Source organism: Maylandia zebra, linkage group LG3 (genome assembly GCF_041146795.1).
Source record: "Maylandia zebra isolate NMK-2024a linkage group LG3, Mzebra_GT3a, whole genome shotgun sequence".
Classification (NCBI taxonomy): Eukaryota; Metazoa; Chordata; class Actinopteri; order Cichliformes; family Cichlidae; genus Maylandia; species Maylandia zebra.
In genome coordinates this window covers 34,593,243-34,610,885 of record NC_135169.1, presented here as the reverse complement: position 1 = coordinate 34,610,885, position 17,643 = coordinate 34,593,243, and the positions used below count along the sequence as shown (strand labels likewise).

Genomic DNA, 17,643 nt, shown 5'->3' with positions numbered 1-17,643 from the left:
ACAATACTTCTTGAAAAGAAAGGAAAATAGATTTGTGGGTTGAGCAGCAGAGTTCAGCATCAGATCTCCTGAGCCAATGCCAAACTCCACACTTTGACCCTATGATCCAGCTGCTATAGGCAGAATCTGGATTCATTGCAGAACATAACGTTCCAGCATGTTCTGGTTCCAGTGCATCTTGCTGATAACAATACAAACAGTGCAGGGCAGTGACTGAATGTGTAGAGAGCCGTCTGCCAGAGCCTCTTGAAAACCTTGACTGCGAATCTGTAGCAGACTGCCTAAAGATTGTAAATGCTGACAGGGAGAGGAAATGTGCCCACTTTGGGGTTGGTCTCTGACATTCCCTGTTATACTTGGCCTTCAGTTTGGAGATGGTACTAGTGCTTACACCAAATACTGCTGCAGTTTGGTTTTGCACAGCACCAGCTTGAAGTTGCCCTATAGCAGTAATGATCACAATGACTGGTAATTCATTGTAGAAATAACTCTCCTTATTAAATTTAAATATTGTCATTCAGATGAAAACTGGAAACTACCTAACACACCCTCAACAGTCTCGTATGCAACCACAACAATGTTTGTTTTGTTCTTTTTGCTGCTTCACCGATTTGTTGTACCAAATGACGGCTATGAGTGAATTAATCAAACCTTTTGTAAAACCATATAAAAAGTAAAACATTTTGACATCCAGTTTGATGCACATTCAGAACACCACAATGGCAAAAGCAACACATGAAGCCCACAAACTGTCCAAGATAATCCAACCCAGAGTCACTGATCCAAAGATCGGGTACTTTCCTCAACTTTGACTCCGTGGTGCAATATAACCCATACATTATAAAGTAAATAAACAAACCTCAACTCTCAGTATTGCTAACACAGATTAAGTAAAACAAAAGTGTTTAAAATCATCACGACTGCTAATCTGAAGTCACATGACTTCTAATAAGTGATGGAGAGAAATCGAAAGTAATAAAGAGTGAATAAAAAAAATCTTAGGGGCATTCCCTGGTGTGTGCAGAGGGCAGGTTCGGTGTTTACTGTTCATTCAGACAGGTGAATGTATAACAGATGAAATCCAAACGAAACAATTGGAATCAATCCTGGGAAAACTGAAAGGACAGGGGAAGGAGGGGGAAAGGAGAGGGACAGAGAATCTGCTGACAGAGAGACCAGCGAGTACCTCCTCAACATGTCTTGAATTCCTCCAGAGGCCTGGCAATGAACTCATCTTTTGATTCAGGTGTGCTGACCCAGGGTGATATCTGAAATCTGCAGGACACTGGGCCTTGAGGCCTGGAGTTGCCCACCCCTGCGTTAAAGGAATAACAGTATTTTTAAGATCTTCCCACAGGTTTTCACTGATATTGAAAAGTACTGTGAGCTTTAGCAAATGTTTTCATTTGGTGTAGTTTATATTGAAGTCTAATGGCTGCTTTGGGTCATTGTTTGGTTCTAGGAGTTCATCGCTTTCTCAGCGTTCAACTTTACTGGCTGTAAAAGAGCCTCAGTATTTTCACCCTGAAGAACAACAAGTGCAAAGTGTTCTTTCATCAAATGCTGAACGATGAGTTCACTGCACTCAAATGACGTCTGAAGTTCTGCAGACAAAAGAGGGTTCAATCCTTATTAGCAAGGTGTAGCTAATAAAATGTCGGGTGAGGGTGTCCGTTTTTTTTTTAAAGCAGTTCACGTATCATTTGGTGCACAGCCCCACCTTGTGGAAGTAGCAAAAGTATTTTTTTACATACTTCGTGAACTATAAATTTAAACAGCCCTGATCAAAAGTTTAAGACCACTTGAAGATGGAAAAAAAATCTAATTTTGTTCTATCTTTCCAAGAAGAGCTTCAACATGCAACAGAAAGAAATGGGAGTGAGACAAAACATTTTTTTGAGAATGCAATTTATTGAAAACAACTCTTAAACTGAAACATCCTGTTTTACAGCTGTTCAAAACTTTGATCAAACTCAGAGGATTTTAAATAAATTTTACAACCTTTAGCATTATCGACAGTGAAGAGAGCCAGGTAGGTGAGCGTTTCCCGTGTTGCTGTACGGGTGCCAGTATCCAGACCCGGGGGTGGGGCCTTGTCGAAGATCAGGTGAGTTAAGTTATCCATCTTGTTTAGTGTCTAATTGCCTTTTCTGTTTTGTTTCAGTGACATTGATCTGGCAATACAGGCTCATTAACCATTAAGTTTTTAGGGGCCTTCTCTCAATTAATGTTATTGGCCAGGATGTGGCCTCTTTATTTGCTGTGATTTCCACGGTTGATCTTTCATGTCTGTGTAGTGTGCTTTTTCAGTGTGCTGTGGTGTAATCACTTGTAGTGCTTAGGTTCTTCGAGGAAGGGGAACCCCTGTAAACTGCAGAGTGGTTATTGGAGAGAGTAAAATTTTAACAAGGATGTTTTGGAAATTCTAAATAAATAATAATAAATAAATAAATTTCAAGTGCTTCAGCATTTCACTGTTTGAATAATACTTATTTTTGGTATCATAATGCAGACCAGTTTAACAAAGGTGCTGGCATTATACTGGTGGAAGCAGTGGGATACAATTTGAGTTTTCTATGGCTCTTTACCACAGCCTGCCTGAGCACATACTTCAGCACAAAACAAACTGAAGCTGACAACAAAAACAATGAAAAACAAACTAAATCTACAGATTTTAACAATATAAGTAAATATTTGACCTACTTTTTTGAAAAGATTCTTTTTTTTTCTGACATCCTTTCCTGACTGGCAGCTTTTACAATCAGAGTTGTGATCAAGGTCCATTCAAGTGACATCTAATGAGCATCCTGATGCAGTCATGTGACAAGTGAGTGGCTCTGACTACCCATGACATCATTTCCAAAACAGCAGCATACCTGGGGAGCTAATTTTAGAAACCTAGTTTTCTATTACCAAAGGTCAATTTCAACCAGTTCAAGAATACTAAACCTTAAATAATGTGTCCTATCGCACATATAACCTAACCTCTAAAATAATTTCACAAAGAAGAATGTTGGAAAGACCGATCTTCTGAGCATGCTTCAGGCATCCACTGGAAGATTAGTAGTGAGGATGCATGCTGAAGTAGACTGTATCAGAGAAATCTTGTGTGGGGAGTCTGCCGAATTGCTTCTCTCACAGTCATTCCTACTGCTGATATTGTGCTAGAGCAAATGCTGGATCATGAATAAATTCTCACACTGTATTTTGACACACTGCAGTGTATTCTAACCGATAGGCCAGGAAGTCATCCTTTCAGAGATCCACTTACATATACCGCTACCTGCAAGTAGTATTCAATATTGGTGATTCAAACAAGATGTGGTATAATTTCCTAGAATGAGAGAAACCTTTGAACATGCAACCATTTTCCTTCCAGCCTGAAGCAGTTAGGTCAAATACACTCATCTGCATATCTTCAGGACTATGACCTGAGACTAGGCTGCAGACATGTTGAGAAACTTGTACACATTCACACAGCAGCAGCAGTAGCCAAGGAAATGAAGCAACCCTGACTGGAGGAAGGAGCACAGTCAAGGTCTATGGGAAACTTTGGACTGATCTACTTCTAATGCATCCCGGCAAGAAAGACTGCCCTTGTTAAAGCAGCAGGAATTAGACACACAATGTCATATTTGCTGCCCTGCTAGTCTGTTCCTACAGACTGGTTGCCCTCCACAGTCATCTCCCTACCATCGGCCAAGGGAGAGAAAGCCCCATCCACCTCAGGAGCAGTGTTGGGCAAGATACTTAAAAAGTACTTCTAAAAAGTAACTGAGTTAGTAACTGAGTTAACTAACCCATCTACACCAGGCATTTTGTAGAGTATATAGAAGCGTGGGGCAGTGGTTTGACTTGAAACATTTTTTTTTTACTATTTTCCTTGAAAAGCATTTCGAGTTTAATCTCGAAATTTTGACTTGATTCTAAACCTGAACAATAATAATTACAAATTTAATGTATTATTTAATGTGGACCCAGGGCTGGAGTGGTAATCCGGCATACCGGGAATTTGCTCTGTGTGCTGATTCGTTCATTTTCATTATCGACAGTGTATTGTCCGATAAGATCTCTTTATGCAAACACAACCTCCTCTTCTCTGTGCGCTGGTGCACCTTGTAGAACAGAGTTTAGTGTGGAAACAAGTGGCGAAAAGGTGGAGCTGAAAAGCTGACACCTAAAAAGAAAATAAACTAAAAATAGCTGTGACAAATGTGTCAAATGGACCCACAATGTAGGGCTTCTTCTTCTTCACCGTCCACAGCAGCATCAGCAACAAGAGAGAAGAAGAGGGTGAAAATAAAGGGGTGGGGAGACGTAATCAGAAAGTGACATATTCAAGAATCTCTAAGAATCTAAAAGCCGAAGTTTCTTTTAGTCATTCAGAGGTACGGCCCTGAAACACACACACACGGGGCGAATAGAGAGAGAGGGAGGAGCATCGCTGCGTACATTCAGCGCAGACCAAAGCTACTCTCAGTCCATGGCTGTATATCCAAGCCAGATGTTCAACCGGACCGCACGTGTGCCTTCACCTTACCCAGATTCAAGTTTTGCTTCGTTCATCAACGTGCCAGATGTCTATCGCCTATATCCAGAGTTCCCCGTGGACAGAGCGACGATGGACCCAGTATTCCCGCCTCTGCAGCACGGGTAACACGTGGTTCACTCACTGTTGTGTGTGTTACATCTGCTGCTCTGATTTCACTGACTTATTCTATTGTTGTACACTTCGCGATGTGATCGTTCAGTGTCACAGTCTGACATCACAGTGATACTCACGGTTTTTGATACGGGCGACACGGGCGGTTGCCCGGGGCGGCATCGTGGGGGGTGGCATCACGGGCATCGGCAAAAAATAATAATAAAAAAAATAAATAAATAAAATTGCTCGTACTCATGCTGCCCCGACGCCATGCCAGCGCAGTTTGGAAATGGCATAGGCGTGCTGCTTGCGGCACAGGGAGGAGAGGGCGGGGCGGCGGGAGATTCTCTCGCTGGCTGGAGAAGCGTCTAATAACCATCTCACAAAATAAAACAAAATAAAAACAAACCAACAAACACAAAAACAGCAGACATCATGATACAGACTTATAATTTGCACCGATGTTTTTTCGAAATTCTATACGCGAAAAGTGAGCACGAGAGCCCTCGGTGCGCCTGCTTGCTGCTGAAGTCAAAGTAAACTTTATTGTCATCTCCGCTACATACAGTCCAGACGAGAGAGACAAGAGGACGAGGCTCCAGTTACAACAGGGCAAGTAAACAAACAATAAATATAAGAAGAGTAAGAAAATAAATACACACTTTAGGACTCGGGGTAAAGGGATCAATAACAATTCAAAATGTATATTTTATACTTTGGTGATTTAATGTCTCACACACAACCTGTCGAAATGGGAGGATCCCCGGCTGCTTCCAATTAGAGCACATTTCATTCATAATGCTGTAAATCCAAGCCCATTATGTGTTCATGATTTGAATCCTGGGTTGTGTGAAATCCCAGAAATAAACCAAAGTGAATTTGTGAACTAAGGTGTAGGTCTGTTAGGTTATGTTGTGATGATTCTCAGGATGGGGGATGGGTGTTCATACTGGAGTGCAAAGTTAAAACCAAGATGGACAAGGAAAGTTCAAAGCCATCAGGTCCTCAGTTTAGAAAAAAGAGAAAAGAAGAGGAGGAGAAATGAGCAAAAGATACAGGTAAGCAGATGTGTCATTGGATAATGGCAGGTCATCCTGAAACAATCAGAATCAGAATACTTTATTAATCCCTAAGGAAATTGGAGTGTTCGCCCAGGGCGCCAGACAGGCTAGGACCGCCACTGGTGATACTGAAACACAAAACCGCTGATCACAAACTTTATGTTAAGAAGAAACTGTGTGAAATCAGAAGTGTTCATTTTGATCTCGTTTTTTTTGTTTCGCAGTGTGACGCCCCCAAGCGTGCCACCAAAACAGGAGAAGTGTTACGACTTTTGTGACCAAACACTTAAATTTGTTGATGGAGAAGATGATTTGGACTGTAAGTATCACGTGGGCACTTTTCAAAGTGATGCCCAACAAATTCAAATTCAAAATATAAATAATGATAAAAATGAAAGAAAACAGTTTTACCCTTATTCACACTAACTAATGTTAAATGAAACTCATCAGCATTTATTCACACGTAACACTGATTTTTTACTTCTGTGTGATTGTTCTCAGTTTTGTATGAAGGCTTCAAATCTCTCAGAGCTCAGATGTCCTGTGGTCACGCTGTGACCCCGACCTCTCTCACCAACTGGTGTCGCAGATTGTTGGATCAGGTAGGCCACTAAAGGTTGGCTTTGCTAAAATAAACAAGCAAACAAGTAAATAAATAACAGTGTCATGCAGGATTGTGTTGATTTGTAACAGGACAATGTTATGAGCTCGAATAAATAAACAATAATGAAAACAGGGTCCAATATGTCATCATTTTTTGTTGTCGTGAATTGGATTGTAATGTTTGCTTTCATGTAGATGAGAAAGAAGCTACGCTGACTGAAATCAACACAGAGCAGCTCACTGCTCTGTAAATTCATGAACTTCTCTAAGCAGAAACCTGCTGTGCTCTCAGGGATATAAAACAGTCAGAAATGTTCAGCTTCTGTCTTCTCTATTGTAACTTGTAGCGTTTAAATCAATTAGGTTGAATTGCCTCTGCAATTCAACCTGTAATACATCACATTTCTTTTCCAACTTTGTGACTGTGCATGTTGGCTGACTGATCTGCCCTCTGTGAGGCCTCAGTGTAGCTTTGAATTACACCTGTACTGTTACAGCTGTGATCATTTCAGTATTTCTATAGAGTAAAGAACATAAATAGCTTTCAGACAAAATATAGCATCATAACTCTGTTTAATCAAATATTTACATTATTTGTACATCTAGCAATACAGTTGTGATGTATGATGAAATATTTCAGTGTTTGTAGTTTTAACGCTTTCATGCGTAGTGGTCACTTCAGTGGACAGCAATTCAGAGGCTGTTTTCTTGGATTTATGTTGATGGTATACCACTACATTGGACTGATGTGTCACTCCATACCCAATTCATAAGTAAAAATGTATGTTGTCCACCTAAGTGGACATGTAAAGAAAACAATTTGAAAAAGAACAGGTTTTAAAAAAATGAAGTTCAAAAATCTTTTTTTCATGACTAAAAGTGAATAAAATACTTTAGAAACAAATCCAGATTGAGGTTGTCATAATTCATGATTGAAAGGGTTAATAACGTGCTGAAAAAAATCTTTAAATTGTTTAGTGTTTTGTTTCCAACATGCGAGTCTATTAATTCTCACCTCTCCATATTTAATAAAGGGTGAAAGCAGGTTTGTGTGTGGTGGGTCTGGTTGTAGTGCTGAGTGGACTTTTGCAGAGGTTTGTAAAATGGCTCTGCTGGACCCTCAAGAAATGGAGTACTTTCAAAAAACCATGGAATTCAACGCTGCCAGGCAGACACTTACTACTAAGTTGGTAAGTGTTTCATCAACATGTTATTATATACTGTGAATTTAGACTTGATAGACATTTTGCTATTTATAAAATGTTGCCCCACCTCTGTCTCCATGTAGTGTCCTGGATGTGGATTCGCTGTGACGAGAGAGAATGGGTCAGATTTGAATGTCCTCTGTGAAGTCTGCACAGCAGTAGCAGGATGGCCGTTTGAATTCTGCTGGCAGTGTTTGAGGGAGTGGAAGGGTGCACGGCCTCGGAAGGACCGCTGTGACAATGGTGGCTGCTGCAACCCATCACTAGAAACATTAGAAAAATGCCCAGATATCACATTGTGTCAGTATGAGTATGAGGATGACGATGAGGATGAGGATGGCGATGACGATGAGGATGAGGATGAGGATGGCGATGAGGATGAGGATGGCGATGAGGATGACGATGAGGATGGCGATGAGGATGACGATGAGGATGACAATGGCGATGACGATGAGGATGACGATGAGGATGGCGATGACGATGAGTGTGATTCTGGAGTCCGTGTGTGTCCCTCTGTCCGTGCCTGTCCCACCTGTGGTTTGCTGTTGGAGCACAGCAAGAAGTATTGCCCATCAGTTGTTTGCCCTCGATGTAATGGGACGTTTTGTTTTGTGTGTCTGAAGCACTCTGGCAAATGTCAGATGACCCGGTGCATTCCTGCCCCCAGACAGACCTCTATACCTGTGTGGCAAAAGAAATAATGGGAAAGAAACACTGCTGTTAAGTTTCACTTTATTTTTACCGAGAGTGTCTTTTCTAAATACATTCACTATGTTGTGTTTTAAATTCTCTGCTTTGAAAAACATCAGGCTATAAACAAAAATTATTGTGTTATATTAGTGAGAAATTTACTACCAAATATGATCTTTTCAGATGTGTTATGCTGAACTGTAATGATAAATCTGAAAAATGTCGTTCATTTATAAATTCAGAATAAGGTTAAACATTCTGTGCGCACATGCTGCCCTCTGGTTACTTACAGATTTAACCTGTCACGTCTCATTTCCACACATTTTGTTTGTAGTCCTAGCTACATGATAATAAGTTGTTTAGAGAATATGTTTTTTTCAAAGTAGCTATGTTTAATCAACGTCAATGTGTAAATGTAAAAAAAAATGTATCTGTGGGGAAGGAAAGCCAGCAAAACACTGTTCAATGAAATCCTGTCGATTTTTATTTATTCCTTAGATCCTGTAAGTGAACGCTGTCATGTAAAATGTGATATTTCATTATACATTATTTAAAAATGGTAGAACTGGACAGCTAAATTAATACAGTAACTGAGTTAAAATACAGATATTTTCATTATTGTTAGGTTACTCATACAGTCTCAGTAGGAGAAGGCTTCACCACTTTGTGGTGTTGGGTTGGGGAGTGCAGGTAAACCTGTTTTCATTCTTTGTTTTTCATTTCTAGTGAAACATTTTATAACGGACAATATAAAAATATTTAACTCTTAATCTGATTAAAGTTTAGCTGTTTAGAGGTTAACTTTAATTTCTAGTTGTTGGTGTAATTCCAGGATATCAGTATATTTTTCACTCTGTTTAAATCGTTTAAAATCATAGTTAACTTATTTGCATGTAAATCACAGCATGAATTGCGCTGAGGCAAATATTTTAGTAATTTCTGTTTCCCCAAATCCAACTTACGATATCTGATATATAATACTTGTGTCAGAAAAGCCAGTCTGAGACTGTGAGATGAGGCTAAGCTCTTTGCCACTGCATTCAGCACCTGGTCATGGTGCCACAGATAGCAGCCATCGTGGAGAGGCTGTGGGCAGCTGCTGAGAAGATGATCCAAGGAACCTCGTCTAAAGGGGAAGAAAGGGGTCTCACTCTTTCTCAAGATGACAATGGTTTACCAGTTTAGCCAAAACATCTATTTTTCCATACTCCCACAGTCCTACTGCTCTGCTCATTCCCCGTTTGTCCACACCTCCTTCAACCTCTTCCTGATGTAGGTGGTGTTACTTTTTGCCCCAGGCCTCTAGGCCTATCACCAGGTTGCCGACACGGGCCTTTTGTCTCAGATGACCATGATGAAGGCCTATGATTCCATGATAATCAGTTAACCATTGTAAACTTAGGTGCTTGTTTTCCAAGCATGAATGTTCTGCTCTCCCCCTTAGTGCTGGTTAAGTGATACATTATGAAGAACATTGCCTGCATTGGTTTGGTTGCAGAAAATGTATTACAGAAAATACACACTAAGATTTAAATATGGAACTGAAGTCGACGTGTAAACGAAAAAGTTTAACTAAAGATGAAACATGTAAACGATGCTCATCATAATGCTTCTGAGTGTAGAAGTAAATCTGGTTTTCAACATGATTTCAAACACCGTCATTCAGCTGAACACTGGAAACTACCTATTAACTAGAACTGTCTGTATATGTGTTTGATATGTAACCAGAACAATGTTTGGTTTGGGTGTTTTTGCTTCTTTACATCCTGGTTGTTGTGCCAAATGGTGGCCCTGAGTGGATTCATAAGTCCTGTTGTACAAACATTCATATTAAGTAATTTCAACATCCAGTGTGATGCACATTCAGAACATTGCAGTGGCAAAAGGAACACAATAATCCCCCAAACTCTCTAAATAAAATAATAAATCCAGGTCATAATCCAAGAAACACAGCGTCACTAGTCGGATCAGCTTTGACTACCTGGTGTACGTTCATAAAAGAGTGATAAAAAAATAAATAAAGCTGGACTCTCAGCAGCACTAACCCTTTTATTACATATAGCAAAACCATATAAGTGCTGATCTGCAGTCGTATGACTTCTGGTAACTGCTGGAGAGAAAGTGAAAGTGACAAAAGAAAAATAAACGAAACAATCTTGGGGACGTTCCCTGGTGTGTGCAGAGGTCAGCGTCTGTGTTTACTGCTCAAACCTGAGAAGGATAACAGCTGGGATCCAAATGAACAGAGTGTGGATAATTCAGGGAAAACTGAACCTTTAAATTTGTCTAAAGATGATGTGGTTTCACTATGAAAGCAATTAAAGTTTGATCTCTACGGCTTAGTATGTTGTTGTTTACAGGTTAAGATCTTCTAAATTTACATATTTTCTCGATGTTTGTGCAGGTAATGAACACCTTTACTGTGATGTGAGTCACTGATTACATAGTTTGAGCAGTTAAAGAAGTTGCAGTATTTTTAAGATCCTTCCACACATTTTCACTTAAGGTCAGGGAGTGTGAGGTCTCAAAAGCTTCAGCTTCTTTTTTTGAAGTCACAATTTTCAAAACAAGCTTTTACATAGCTCATTACATAGCATGAGAATCAGCACCTCCAAGTCTGAGGCAATGGTTCGCAGCTGGAAATGTGTGGAGCTCCCATCAGCACCACTAGTCAGGGACGAGCTGCTGGATATATATATATATATATATATATATATATATATATATATATATATATATATATATATTTTTTAATATTTATATTTATATATGCTGAAGCTCACAAATAATATTCAAATAATATTCTTGTTACATTTCTCCAAATTAAAACCTGGCAATATTTGGATGGTCCTCAGAGTCACGTCAGCTGCCCCTCTATCTCCAGATGGCAGCGGACCCTGGGATGGCGGTGGCAAAGAAACTCATCCTACTGACTTGGAAGTCTACCCAACCAGGTTTGGAGTACTGGCTCAACAAGATGCCGTCTGTTCTACAACTGGAAAAGCTCAGACTAAATAAACTTGGCACTCGAAACTAATTTGGGACGATGTGGGGGCCTTTTTTGGCCCAGTGTAACATCGATCTGCATTTATAAGAACATTTTATGTCAACACATTTTATGACAACTTTTTCTGTAAAGTTATTTGCCAATTCATTTGTTTACCTGAGGGTTCCTACATTAACTATGACTACTACTGGGAAGGATATCCTTTGTTTCTGTACCTTCTCTTCTTTTTTGAGTCTCTAATGTCTCAACATGGTTGTCTGTTTTTTGTGTGGAATATTTTTTTAATTAGTTCTTTATTTATATTCTGTACTAAAACTGCTAAATAAAATATTTTAAAAAATAGATGCACCAAAACTTTGTTAAATGATCCGACATGTTAACTGCAGGGCTGCAGCTTCTGCACCATCTACGGCAGCACCAGCAACAAGAGAGAGGAAGAGACGGAGGAGTGTGAAACTAAGGGGTGGAGAGATGTATTTAGGAAGTGACAGATTCAAGGATCTGTAGCTTTGAGTCATGATATGTTGCACTGCGGTGCAAGAACGAACCTAACAACAACCAACCTGAATTTTTACGGATTTTTTTTTTTTGCTATTATTTTTAACAGAGCGACCATGGGTCAGACGCTCGACACCTTATACGCCAAACGTTACCCAGTGTCAGGTGTTGCTCCGGTGTTCGTCACCGCGACAGATGTCTCTCGGCTGTATCCAGACAGAGCGACGATGGCCCCGGCTCACAGGTAACACTCTGCGTGGTTTACTGACTGATGTGTGTGCGAGCTGCTGGTCTGATTTCACTGCTAACGATTCTTATGTTTGGACTTCTATTGTTGCAAATTGCGCGATGTGATCATTCAGTGTCACAGTCTGACATCACAGTGGTAGCTACTGAAACACGAAGCCGCGGATCAAAAAGTTTATATTAAGAAGAAACACAAAACGTGTGCACGTATCCGAAATTTGCGCAACACTGCCGCGAACACACTATTTTATCTTCAGGTGGATTTTCTTTTTCGAAGTGAAACCGTTAAGTGTTCATTCTGATCTGTTTGTTGTTGTTTGGCAGTGTGGCGCCACCAAGCGTGCCAACAACACAGGAAAAGTGTTACGACCCTCATGACAAAACACTTAAATTTGTCGATGGAGAGGATGATTTGGACTGTAAGTATCATGTGGGCACTTTTCAAAGTGGCATCGAACAGATTCAACTCTTATATTAAAATAATGATAGTAATAAAATAAAATAATTTTACCTGCATTCACATGAACCACGGTCAAACAAAACGCATCGGCATTTATTCCTGTGATATTGATTTTTTTTTTTTTTTTTTTTTTTTGCTTCTGTGTGATTGTTCTCAGTTTTGTATGAAGGCTTCAAATCTCTCAGAGCTCAGATGTCCTGTGGTCACGCTGTGACCCCGACCTCTCTCACCAACTGGTGTCGCAGGTTGTTGGACCAGGTAGGCCACTGAAGGTTGGCTTTGTTAAAATACACAAGCAGACATATATAAATAAATAACAAGGGTTGGCAGGGTTGCATTGATTTTTAACAGGACAATGTTACATGAATGTGAATAAATAAATAAATAAATAAATTTGAAAACAGTGGCAATTATATCATCGTTATTTTTTGTAATGAATTGGATTGTGACTTTTACTGTCATGTAAAGAGAAAGAGAGAAAGAAGCTACGCTGACCTAAATCAACACACAGAGCAAATTGTAATTAACTGTAAATTAATTAAACCTTTAATAGATCACACATTTCTTTTTCTACATGGTTGATTGTGCATGCTGGCTGACTGATCTGCCCTCTGCGAGGCTTCAGTGAAGCTTTGAATTACAGCTTTTCTGTTACAGCTGTGATAATCATGTGTGTGTTTCATCAAATAATTACCATCCATCCATCTTCATCCGCTTTGTCCGGGGCCGGGTCGCGGGGGCAGCAGCCTAAGCAAAGAGGCCCAGACCTCCCTCTCCCCAGCCACCTCCTCCAGCTTATCCGGGGGAATACCAAGGCGTTCCCAGGCCAGCCGAGAGATATAATCTCTCCAGCGTGTCCTGGGTCTGCCCCGAGGGAACAGTTTACCCTGCCCGGGATAGGGTTACCGGCGCCCCGCCCTGGAGCCAGGCCCGGGGAGGGTGCCCGAGGGCGAGCGTCTGGTGGCCTTAGTCCATGGGGCCCGGCCGGGCACAGCCCGAAGAGGAGACATGGGCCCATCCTCCCGCAGGCCCACCACCCGCAGGAGGCGCCATAGGGGTCGGGTACATTGTGTGCCGGGTGGCGGCCAGGAGCGAAGGCCCTGGAGGACAAATAATTACCACATATAGCAATACAGTTCTGATGTTTTATGAAATATTTCACTATTTATGATTTTTAATGTAACTTACAGGGGGAAACAAACAACTCATCAAATTGTTTGGTGTTTTGTTTCCAACATGTGAGTCTAATCATTCTCTCACCTCTCCTTATTTAATAAAGGGTGAAAGCAGGTTTGTGTGTGGTGGGTCTGGTTGTGGTGCTGAGTGGACTTTTGCAGAGGTTTGTAAAATGGCTCTTCTGGACCCTCAAGAAAAGACGTACTTTCAAAAAACAATGGAATTCAACGTTGCCAGGCAGACAATTGCTACTAAGTTGGTAAGAGTTTCATTTTAATATTATGTTTACTGTAAATGTAGAATTGTAATTAGACATTTCATCAGGTATTAATTGTCTCACCTCTGTCTCCATGTAGTGTCCTGGATGTGGATCTTCTGTGACGAGAGAGAATGGATCAGATTTGAATGTCCTGTGTAAAGTGTGCACAGCAGTAAAAGGACGGCCGTTTGAATTCTGCTGGCAGTGTTTGAAGGAATGGAAGGGAGCACGGCCTCGAAAAGGCCGCTGTGAAAACAATGGCTGCTGCAACCCGTCACTAGACACATTAGAAAAATGCCCAGATATGACATTAAATTCATATCATGGTGTCTGTGTGTGTCCCTCGGTCCGTGCCTGTCCCACTTGTGGGTTACTGTTGGAGCACAGCAAGAGACTTTGTAAATTTGTTGTTTGCCCTCGATGCAATTTGAGGTTTTGCTTTGTGTGTCTGAAGGAGCCTGTTGAATGTACAAAAACCGTGTGCATTCTTGCCCCCAGACAGACCTCTATACCTGTTTGGCACAAGAAATAATGGGAATGAAACTTAAACACTGTGTGTAAGCGCATGCTGTCCTCTGGTTAGTTACATATATAACCTGTGCCATCTCCTTAACACACATTTTTGTTTGTATTCCTAAGTACTTCCTAAGTACGTGAGGACTGCTCTTGTTTCCTCTAAACTGTTCCGAGCAAACTTCTCTTTTAATAAAACCTTGCTATTTTTAATAAAAGTTAATATAGAAATGTAAATAAAAACGCATCTCTGGGAAGAAAACAGTGCAAAACCATTTTTAATCCTGTGTATTTTTCTTTCTTTCTGCCATTTTATTCCTTAGGTCCTGTAAGTGTAACACTGTCATGTAAAATGTGATCCTTTATGGTACATTATTTTTTTAGTGGTACAAATAAAATGAAAATACAGTAACTGAGTTAAAATGCTGATATTTTCATTATTGTTAGGTTACTCATACAGTGTCAGCAGGAGAAGGCGTCATCACTTTGTGCTGTTTGAGTAGGAGAATGGAGGAAAACCTGTTTTTATTCTGTTTTTTATTTGTACCCCAAAAATCTGATAATAGACAACATATACGTTTTTAACTCTTAATCTGAGTAAAGTTTAGCTGTTTGAAAGTTAACTTATATTTCTAGTTTCAGTGTAATTCCAGGGGATCAGTATGTTTTACTCTATTGAAATGATTTAAAAACATTTCACAGAAGATCTTCTATTTCCTCAAATCCAAGTTCTGAAATGTGATATTTCAAACTGCATCCAGAGCAAAGGAACAGAAAGGTGTCTTGCCCTTTTCCTAGACATAAAGCTTTATCAGGCAAGGCAAAACGTCCATGCTTTCACAGCCACACTGCTCTACTCATTTAGTGTTTGTCCATGTCTGCTTCAACCTCTCCCTAAAATCGGTTGTGTTCCTCTTTGCACCATGTTTTGCTAATCTTGATCTTTGGAAAATAGCCACTTAAATTTCTAGTTTCAGTGTGATTCAAGGGTATTTTTTACTCTGTTTAAATTATTTTGAAACATTGTTAACTTCTTCACATGTAAATCACAGCATTAATTGCACCGAGGTAAACATTTTAAAGAAGAACTTCTATTTCCCCAAATCCAGCTTATGATATATGCACACCTCAGAAAAGCAGGCCTGAGACTGTGAGATAAGGGTGAGCTCTCAGCCACTGCCTTCAGCAACTGATCGTGGTGCACAGGTAGTGTGCGGGCAGCTGCTGAGATGGTGCCTGCATTGCTATGGTTTCCGGCAGAACAAAAGTTGTAGAAAATACACATTAAGTTTTAAACATGGAACCCAAGATGATGTGTAAACCAAAAAGTTCAACTAAAAGTAAAACAAGTAAACAATGCTCATCATAATGCCTCATAGCTGAGTATAGAAGTAAATCTTGTTGTACAACATAATTCAATTAAGACGAACACTGGAAACCACCCAACAACTAAAAACTGCCCACACCAGTGTTTGTTATGTAACCAGAACAATGTTTCATTTGGTTTATTTGTTTCTTTACATCCTGGTTGTTGTGCCAAATGGTTGCTGTGAGTGGATTCAAAAGTCCTGTTGTACAAACATTCAGATTAAATAATTTTAACATCCAGTTTGATGCACATTCAGAACATTGCAGTGGCACAATATCACAATAATCCCCCAAACGCTTCAAATAAAATAATAAATCCAGGTCATAACACTAAAAACACAGCACCACTAGTCAGATCAACTTTGACTACACCATGCAAGTTTACAAAAGATAAATGGATAAACCCCATTAATCATTACATAAATAAATAAAGCTGGACTCTCAGCAGCACTAACACTTTTATTTATAAGTGCTGATCTGCAGTCGTATGACTTCTTGTAACTGCTGGAGAGAAACTGAAAGTAGCAAAAACAAAATAAACAAAACGATCTTGGGGACGTTCCCTGGTGTGTGCAGATGTCAGCATCTGTGTTTACTGCTCAAAACTGAGAAGGATAACAGCTGGGATCCAAATGAACAGAGTGTGGATAATTCTGGGAAAACTGAACCTTTAAATTTGTCTACAGATAATGTTGTTTCACTATGAAATCAATAAAAGTTTGATTTCTACAGTTTGTTGGTTGCAGGGCAAGATCTTCTAAATTCATTTTTTCTTCTCAGTGTTTGTGCAGGTAATGAACGGCCAAACGTGGCTTTACTGCGATGTGAGTCATGAACCGATTACACAGTTTGATTACTTAAAGAATTTGCAGTATTTTTAAGATCCTTCCACTCATTTTCACTTCACTTCATGGACTGTGAGGTCTCAAAAGCTTCAATTTTCAAAACAAGCTTTTTCATATCTCAGTTATTTTTAGGTATTTGAGCTGAGCATGAAGGAGATGGACTGAGAATCAGCACCTCCGAGTGTGAGACCACAGTTCTCAGCTGGAAATGGGTGGAGTGCACATCAGCACCACTGGTCTGGATTGAGCTGCTGCCCTGAGTGGAAGATTTCAAGTATCTCAAGGACTTGTTCATTAATGATGGGGGAGTGGAACGAGAGATTGACAGGCACTTTGGTGCTTTCTGGTTTCTTTATTTATTTTGCAATAATAAACACAGAAAACTATTTTGTAGGCCTGGAATGAAGGCTATCAAATAAGCATGGCAGGGGGTTGTAGAGTGCCAGAAGTTTTAAGCAGTTTTGCTATCATTTTCTCATTTTCTCTTCAGACATTTAGAACAAGTAAAATGACTTATTGTTACATGGTATCGTCATTACTGATAGGGTCGTCTAGGGCACAACACCATCCCTGGAACAATCAGAGACAATTCTGCTACAATGGCAAAAGCAAGACGCACCAGAGCTCTGTGTGTGATCTCGTGCAGGAGAGAGAGAGCGAGACGAGCGCTGCTCCTGCCGCTTGAACCCCAGTCCCTCTCATTTAGCACCCCCGGTGCACTGCTCTTTATTGTGGTACATGAATATGCATAGGTTCATTAACATATGACATCTTACACAAGCATACATGTGAACAAAGTTTACCTGCCTCTGTGTATGTGTAGGTACCGTGTGTCAAAATATGACCCTGCGAATGACTCCCCAAAGCTAGGGTTCCGGTGCTAGGAACACAGCAGACCACCTAAACAAAAGGCTCATATACTTAAACAGATACAGAGTAGGTGTCCTCCCATAGTATAAATCAGAAAGAGAAGGTACGACCTCTCTCATGACCTTAGAATGTGTGTCCATGCCAGAATGCAGTGCTTGCAGACTACTAAGGATCAGACCTTCTATCAACATACAATT

At 40.2% G+C, this 17,643-nt stretch overlaps 2 protein-coding genes across 2 annotated transcripts; both read left to right on the top strand.

The window, feature by feature from the left end:
- The first annotated feature begins 4,397 nt into the window (after positions 1-4,397).
- On the top strand, positions 4,398-9,075 carry LOC101477036 (uncharacterized). The gene is made up of 5 exons (XM_076881764.1): positions 4,398-4,653; positions 5,931-6,025; positions 6,208-6,308; positions 7,344-7,499; positions 7,598-9,075. Exons 1-5 carry the CDS (start codon positions 4,484-4,486, stop codon positions 8,213-8,215), a joined length of 1,140 nt encoding a protein of 379 aa, XP_076737879.1. The 5' UTR covers positions 4,398-4,483; the 3' UTR covers positions 8,216-9,075.
- Positions 9,076-11,635: 2,560 nt separating this feature from the next.
- Positions 11,636-14,859, top strand: LOC106675145 (uncharacterized). The gene is made up of 5 exons (XM_014409170.4): positions 11,636-11,953; positions 12,280-12,374; positions 12,573-12,673; positions 13,695-13,850; positions 13,948-14,859. The coding sequence occupies exons 1-5, from the start codon at positions 11,733-11,735 to the stop codon at positions 14,380-14,382; spliced, it is 1,008 nt and encodes a 335-aa protein (XP_014264656.2). The 5' UTR covers positions 11,636-11,732; the 3' UTR covers positions 14,383-14,859.
- Positions 14,860-17,643: the final 2,784 nt, after the last annotated feature.

Excerpts from the sequence above, each read along its gene's own strand:
- LOC101477036 (XM_076881764.1), top strand. The coding sequence starts at position 4,484 with ATGGCTGTATATCCAAGCCAGATGTTCAACCGGACCGCACGTGTGCCT. Across the intron at positions 6,026-6,207 it reads TGGAGAAGATGATTTGGACT|TTTTGTATGAAGGCTTCAAA; the intron begins GTAAGTATCACG and ends GATTGTTCTCAG. Across the intron at positions 6,309-7,343 it reads GTCGCAGATTGTTGGATCAG|GGTGAAAGCAGGTTTGTGTG; the intron begins GTAGGCCACTAA and ends TATTTAATAAAG.
- LOC106675145 (XM_014409170.4), top strand. The coding sequence starts at position 11,733 with ATGTTGCACTGCGGTGCAAGAACGAACCTAACAACAACCAACCTGAAT. Across the intron at positions 11,954-12,279 it reads ACGATGGCCCCGGCTCACAG|TGTGGCGCCACCAAGCGTGC; the intron begins GTAACACTCTGC and ends GTTGTTTGGCAG. Across the intron at positions 12,375-12,572 it reads TGGAGAGGATGATTTGGACT|TTTTGTATGAAGGCTTCAAA; the intron begins GTAAGTATCATG and ends GATTGTTCTCAG.